Source organism: Perognathus longimembris, chromosome 11 (genome assembly GCF_023159225.1).
Source record: "Perognathus longimembris pacificus isolate PPM17 chromosome 11, ASM2315922v1, whole genome shotgun sequence".
NCBI lineage: Eukaryota > Metazoa > Chordata > Mammalia > Rodentia > Heteromyidae > Perognathus > Perognathus longimembris.
The window spans coordinates 37,878,381-37,886,303 of NC_063171.1; the positions used below are offsets into that span (position 1 = coordinate 37,878,381).

At 37.9% G+C, this 7,923-nt stretch overlaps 2 protein-coding genes across 2 annotated transcripts; both read left to right on the top strand.

Moving 5' to 3' along the window:
* The first annotated feature begins 274 nt into the window (after nt 1-274).
* Nucleotides 275-1,220, top strand: LOC125359596 (olfactory receptor 6K3-like). The gene has a single exon (XM_048357396.1). The coding sequence runs from the start codon at nt 275-277 to the stop codon at nt 1,202-1,204; it is 930 nt and encodes a 309-aa protein (XP_048213353.1). The 3' UTR covers nt 1,205-1,220.
* A 5,755-nt stretch (nt 1,221-6,975) lies between these two features.
* On the top strand, nt 6,976-7,923 carry LOC125359668 (olfactory receptor 6K3-like). Its single transcript, XM_048357509.1, has one exon. It carries the CDS (start codon nt 6,976-6,978, stop codon nt 7,921-7,923), a length of 948 nt encoding a protein of 315 aa, XP_048213466.1.

Consider the following 7,923-nt stretch of genomic DNA (forward strand, 5'->3'; position numbering starts at 1 on the left):
TTGTCATATACAGCCTTTATTCCTCAATATATTGAGGAATGTTATTGAGAAAACTTATTGATGCAACTTACTGAGAATTTTAGCATCAATGTTAATCAAAGAGATAAGTCTCTAGTTCTCTTTCATTGATGGGTCTCTACTGGTTTTAGGATGAGTATTATGTAAAGACTGTTTTTTATCTGATTCTCATACAAACCAATACATCTGATGCTTTTACCTTTTAGCTAAGAAGCGCATTATCTCTCCACCCATAATGGTCAACACTGCTGAGACAATGATGAGAAGTAATCACACTAGAGCAGTGACAGAGTTTCTCTTCTCCGGATTCCCCAGACTTGAAAATGGCAGCGTATTCTTCATTCCTTTGTTCTTCATTTACATTTTCGTTGTTGTTGGGAATCTCATTGTGTTTTTTGCAATCAGGATGGATACTCGTCTCCACAATCCCATGTATAATTTCATCAGCATTTTCTCATTTCTGGAGATCTGGTACACCACGGCCACAATTCCCAAGATGCTCTCCAACCTCATCAGTAAGCAAAGGACCATCTCTGTGATTGGCTGCCTCTTGCAGATGTACTTCTTCCACTCCCTAGGAAATTCAGAGGGGATTTTGCTGACCACCATGGCTATTGATAGGTATGTAGCTATCTGTAACCCTCTCAGGTACCCAACCATCATGACACCACATTTGTGTGCTCAGCTCTCTGCAGGTTCTTGCATCTTTGGCTTTCTTGTGTTGCTCCCAGAGATTGCATGGATTTCTACATTGCCCTTCTGTGGCCCCAATCAAATCCAGCAGATCTTCTGTGACTTGGAACCTGTACTGCGCTTGGCCTGTACAGACACATCCATGATTCTGGTTGAAGACGTGATCCATGCTGTAGCCATCATCTTCTCTGTCTTGATTATTTCCATCTCTTATATCAGAATCATCACTGTGATCTTGAGGATTCCTTCTGTTGAAGGCCGTCAGAAGGCTTTTTCAACTTGTGCAGCCCATCTTGGTGTCTTTCTGATGTTCTATGGCAGTGTGAGTCTCATGTACCTGCGTTTCTCGGCCTCTTTTCCACCAATTTTGGACACAGCCATTGCACTAATGTTTGCCGTTCTTGCTCCCTTTTTCAACCCCATCATCTATAGTTTGAGAAATAAGGACATGAAAACTGCAATTAAGAAACTTTTCTCCCCTCAAAATACATAACACATCATCAAGCTAATGCCATCTCATGAATACCTCTCATTGTGGATGCTTCTCTAGCATTCTATAACATATTTTCAGATAACCCATTCATTTTACAGTGATATTTTGACTCTTTATCCCAGTTCTTGTTTTCATGAGTGTATTTATTCTGCTTATGCATGTTTTAAAGGAAATATGTACTACCTGTCTAGTCTTATACATATGTACAAAATGTAGGAAGAATAGGATGGTTCCATCTGTAAAATATATTTCTGTGAAATTGTATTTTATTAGCTTTTCAGAAAAGTTATTATGTATTGGGTGTTACATAAACATTATACAGATTATAAAATATAGTAGTTCCCCAAACTAAAATGTATTTAGAAAAGATTAGATATAGATCACAGTGTTCCCATATGATAGCTTTGTGATCTTGTATGAGTTATCAATCAAATTTTCTGTATCTTTCTATAGTCTAAAAAGTTGGATAATTTAAAATAAGTTTAGCATGAAATGTATATGTAAATATAAATATTACATAGGCTACTCTTTTCTGGGCCTAGAAAATAACACAGAATAGGTCATTCTAATAATTTCTGTGGATAAGTTATTTAAATCATAAGTTCTGTGAATAATATAAAACAAGTTACATATAAATCTTAGCTGCTATTGTTTAACAAGAATCATCACCATTGTTATTGATTATTTAAATATTGTTTTAATAGTAATATATTGAAAACAAAATCACACAACTAATAATATGTGCACGTGATTATAATTTATAATGGGGTTTCTACTATTCTTTCTCTGAGGCCAAATAGAATTCATTTTATTTTGACTATTTGCCTAAATTCATGAAACCTAAATGAATTAAACTATTTGAGTAAAAGTAGTCATAAATACATTCAGGAGAGATAGATAGATGGATAGATTAGATAGATAGATCCCTTGTTTGAGCCACATTACGCTTTCTTTCATTGTTATAACCTTTGAGAAGTATTCTGTGCAGTGTTACAAAAAATAACCTCTAAACTTCAAATGTATACACCTGTATGTAACAGTGGTATAGATACTTACCTATCTAAATTTCCTCCATAAATTCAAGACCATATAAATTGCAAGATACCTTAAATAGTGAAAATTGTTAAGAGTATAACAATAAAGAGTAAGATATGTATTAGATTGCCTAAAGACATCCAGGATGGCATTTTTTAATGCCTCAGTATCATGCATCACACCCTTTTTAAGAACAGGAAATAATGTAATAAGGGTTCTGTTTGGCCATAGTGTCTAAGTATCATTTACATCTGATTACTGTGGAGTCCACCAGATACCAATGACATATGTTTAAAAATTAGCTGCAATAGGAAATCAGACAAACAAAATAGAAACAAGGCAATACAGAAGGCAAAACATTATTTGTCTTGGGCAGAAAAAGGTGTGCCTCAGTTGATCCCCAAAGCTGAAACTTCTTTAGTAGGAATGCTAATGAGACTAATGAAGGAAGTACTTATCTACCAGATGTTGCCAGAGGAAAAAAGAGAGAAGAACCTAGAAACTAACTGGATGGAGTTTTGCATGAGATGTGGGAGAAGTAGGCAAAGTTTGGCAAAGCTATCATCTACTTAGGAACTCAGGATATAGAAAATGTTGCCAAAACACATAGTAGTCCCAGCTAATGCCTTATTCTGAGAACACAGCACATGAGTAGAATTCATCTCACTATATACAGAAAAGCCTTGAAAAAGCACCATCCTGTCATGATAGAAATCCAGAATAAACTTAAAAATCAAAGGGAGAGGGAAAGAGGGAGGCGGGAGGGGGGATGAGGGAGGAGGTAACAAACAGTACAAGAAATGTACCCAAGGCCTAATGTATGAAACTGTGACCTCTCTGTACATCACTTTGACAATAAATAAGAAAAATAAAAATAAAAAATAAGGATCCTTTCTCAACATAATAATAGGTATGTGTGATAACCTATAGCACACATGGGGAAAAATGAAAACATTAATTTTATAATCAGAAATGTGACAAACATGTACAATCTCTGTATTATTTTTTATTATTATAATTTTAACATCTTTAAGTAAAGCATAGGTAAATAACTTGTAAATATAGGCAGTTTCTGAATAGGACCCAAGAGTTCAAGAAACAAATGAGATTACACTAAATTAAAGAGTCCCTGCACAGGAAAATGTACAGAAATAATTAACAGTACTGAAATACAACCCATAGACTAGGAGAATGTCTTTGCCAACTAGTCACTGGATATCAACATATTAAGTGAAATAGGTCAGACTCAGAAAGGCAAACACTGCTTTTATGTCATATATGGAATCTCAACCTAAAGGTTAAAAAGGACATAAATCTAAAGAGTTTATATAAAAATAAACAAGGAATGGCCCACAAAAGGTGAAGCAATGAAAGTGAGGGTGATGTAGGGGAAAATGAAAAACAATAAAATTACATTACTTGTGCATAGATGAAAATAGTATAATACAACCAACTATAATTGTCAAAAAGAGGGTGAAGAACAGAGATATATAGTAGTATTTGAGGAAAGAATGTGGTCAAAGTCTATTCCATATACATCTACAGTAATACCACAATGAAACTCCTTTGCATAATCAATATACACTAATAAAGTCTTTCTGTATCTGTATGTTCATGTTAGATGAGCAGGACTTCTTTAAATAAGCTTGTCAGATCAGGAACCACAGGGACAATACTGAAAATAAAGAAAGAAATTTACAGTATTTAGGAGGATGAACACAATGAGAAAAATTGGATATATTAAACTTTGGCCAGAAAATCTTTTTTTGTGATGTTATTTTATGTTTGTTTAGTTTTGTTGAGATTGGGCCTCATTATGCCGCCCGGACAGTCCTAAAATCATGACCTTTCTGCTTTTACTCCTGTGTGCTGGGTTACTGGGTGTTGATCTAGAATTCCAATGAGAGGAGAATGAATTAATTAGCCTCAGGAGAGATGAACATCCCTATCAGAGTGTAGGAGAAGAATCCCCCGTAGAGCCTACTTCCCCTTCCTGCTGTTGCGCAGGTTGCCTGTGGGGTGACTATAAATCCTCTTTTGGAGGGGCTGAAGGGAAATCAAGAATACAGAGTCCCACACACTGAGGAGTCTCTTTAGCAGAGGTGAGTGTAGATAACTAATGCTTCTATTATTATTCTTATCATTTGCAAAGATAATTTGTGAACATATATGAAACAAGATAGTACATTTATGAGCCCATCTTCTGACAGGTCATTTAGTGTATACTTGGTTAAGAAAATGAAGTGCTGTGAAATCTGTTTCTAACAGTCATGGATATGTGCGAGCCTTCTACATTTATTTATACCTCTACCCAGTTCTAAGCATTTCTTCCATGAGACTGTGAGAAATAAAAGACATCTATTCCCTTAAAAGAGGAGGTCTGAATCCACAAAAGGTAAAACAAGTAAGCTGAGAATAGAGTGTGATAAATAGTAGCCATATAGCAACTCAAGCATGATAGTACCAAATTTTTTAGTGTTATTATGTTCCTAACATTATTTTAAGCACTTAATCCATATCCATACATATGGTTAGAGCCAGTTGAGTGTCTGAAGGCAGACATGTTCCTCTAGAAGGATAGTGCAGATTTAAATTCTAACTTGGTACTTTTTTGGCTAAGGATTACCAAACAAATTCCTTAACCAGTCTCTCTAAATGTGCTCAACTATAAAATGATGATGGTAATTTTATCTCATTAGAGCATCATGTGCATTTCATGAGAAATATATGCTAGTACTTAGGATAGTGTCCAAAGCAGTGAAATAAAAATTCTAGGCTATATAATATTAAGTCTCAGCACTACTATTATTATGTAGTGTTCACTCATTCTCACAAACTTCATGAGCTCATATTAATGATTTCTCCACTTATAGACGATTTAAGGCTGAGTAATTTGATAAGCCACAGAGCATGGAGGTAGCAGAGAGGAAGCGAAAGCTGGCAGTTTTTCTTGACATCCAGACTTCTATCCAGTACTTTACCTTGCTTTTGTGTAAGGAGAGAAGGCAGAGGAGGAGAGCTATGCTAAACTAAAGTCAGCCGAAGTAGCACACCAAAAGCTCTGTAAACAGTGAGATTGCAGGAGAATATACAGTCAGGAATGCTGGGAGAGTCAAGTACATGGTTTTTGAACCTCTAGGGGAAAAACAAATTATAGAAAAACCATTCAGATGAAGTAGAGCTGTGATTCAAAGTAGTAGAGCACTAGCCTTGAGACAAAAAGCTCAGGGACAGCCCTGAGATCCTGACTTCAAGCTCCATGACCAACAACAACAAAAAAAGTTTAAATCAGTTACTAGTTGAAAATTTTGTAAGTGAATGACATCACTAATATATAGAATGTAGAAATATGAGAGGTAGCAATGTATGATAGGCTTTTTAGGTAGAGTTTAAGAGAAGGACATAAGTCAATATGAGGAAGAGTAGGCATTGGTGTATAAATAAAAATAAGTAAAACAAAAGTCAAAGCCAAAGGCATATCTCCTTCAGAAAGCCATCAGGATACCACACCATTTGAGAACAGAGATGTGGCAACATAGGAAAAGCCTTCAGGAGGAGTAATGAACCGTGTCCAGTATCAGGACTGAGAAGAACAGCTTCAAAGAACTATCAGTGGAATGTTAGGGGAGAGCAGACAGAACAAAGTATGAGGGGAGAATGAGAGAGATAGGGTGCCTTGATTTTACAGTTCCTCTGAGGAGTTTCCTCTAAGACCTATTCAATCTGCTGGGTGTGGTGGTACATACCTCTAATGTCATCACTAGAGAGGCCTACGCAAGAGGCTCTTCTGAACTCCAACAAGAGCTTGGCCTACCTCAAGTCCCAAGTCAGCCATGGCTGCACACACAGAACTAAAAAAAAAACAAACAAACAAAAAAACAACCACCAGCGCTGGGGCTGGGAATGTGGCTTAGCAGTAGAGTGCCTGTCTGGCATGCATGAAGCCCTGGGTTCGATTGCTCAGCACCACATAAACAGAAAAGGCTAGAAGTGGTGCTGTGGCTCAAGTGGTAGAGTGCTAGCCTTGAGCAAAAGAAGCTCAGGTACAGTGCCCAGGCCCTGACTTCAAGCCCCAGGACTGGCAAAAAAAAAAAAAAGCAGAAACAAACACAGTTCCACTCCCTTAATGCTTTGTTAAATCCTCTCCCGCGAGAAACTGAGACTGAGAAATTAAGTAATTCTCCAAAAGACATCTAGATAGTTGATAGGCTGATCCAGGATTTTAATGCCAACTCTGTTTATTTGCTGATTCCCTTGAACCCATGTATGCAAAGAGAATATGCAAGAAAGTCCAATTGGGCAGTGGACAAACAGAACATTTATTCTTCCATTTCTGTATTTATGCTTTTAGTTATAAATTCTATTATCATACTATAATTCTTACATAGTACAATTGTTTATAACTATTATTGTTTATTATTATACTTCTCATTATAGATAAAACAGCGTGTACAGCAGCAGGTAACTGGCGATTAAGCTAAAATAATGTAATTTTTGTACCCCGAAAACATCCGGAAATCTCTAATTGTACAGTTAGACTTCTGAGGAGTAAGGCAGGAAGAAAACTACCAAAGGATAATAAATATGTACAACATTTGGGGGGTGGGGGAACCTCCAAGCTTTCCCCTGTTATTTCAAGTTGTTTAAGTGTGCATATGATTTATTTTCTCCTCCACCTGCCATGAGCTGGAGGGAGGGAGTCCTCCTCTTCATCCACAGCTAGTTGTCCTGGGGACATGGAAAATGGCAGCCTGACAGCAGTGACTGAGTTTATCTTCACTGGGTTCCCGCAGCAGCAAGACGTGAGTCTCCTCTACTTCTTCCCTCTGCTCTTCATCTATATTTTCATCGTCATTGGGAATCTATTGATCTTCTTTGCCGTCAGGCTGGATACACATCTCCACACCCCCATGTATCATTTTATCAGTCTCTTTTCCTTTCTGGAGATCTGGTACACGACAGCCACCATTCCCAAGATGCTGTCCAACCTTGTCAATGAGAAGAAGTCCATCTCCATCACCGGCTGTCTCTTGCAGATGTATTTCTTCCATTCACTGGGGAACACAGAGGGGCTTTTGCTGACCATCATGGCTATTGACAGATACCTTGCCATCTGCAACCCCCTTCGCTATCAAATGATCATGACCCCCAAGCTATGTGCTCAGCTCTCTGCCGGCTCTTGCCTGGTGGGCTTCCTCGTCCTGCTTCCTGAGATCGTGATTATTTCCACGCTGCCCTTCTGTGGGTCCAACCAGATCCATCAGATATTCTGTGACTTGGTTCCTGTGCTCAACTTAGCCTGCACGGACACTTCCATGATTCTGATTGAGGACGTGACCCACGCTGTGGTTATTATCATTACATTTCTCATCATTGCTCTGTCCTACATGAAGATTGTCTCTGTGATCCTGAGAATTCCCTCTGCTGAGGGGAGGCAGAAGGCTTTTTCTACATGTGCTGGTCATCTCACAGTCTTCCTGATATTCTTTGGCAGTGTGTGCCTCATGTATCTGCGCTTCAATGCCACCTATCCCCCAGTTTTAGATACAGCCATTGCAGTGATGTTTAGCGTATGTGCCCCATTTTTCAACCCCATCATTTACAGTCTGAGAAACAAGGACATGAAAAATGCGATTAAAAGACTCTTCAGTGTCAGAACAGTGTTGAGCACAGCCAGAGGTTAA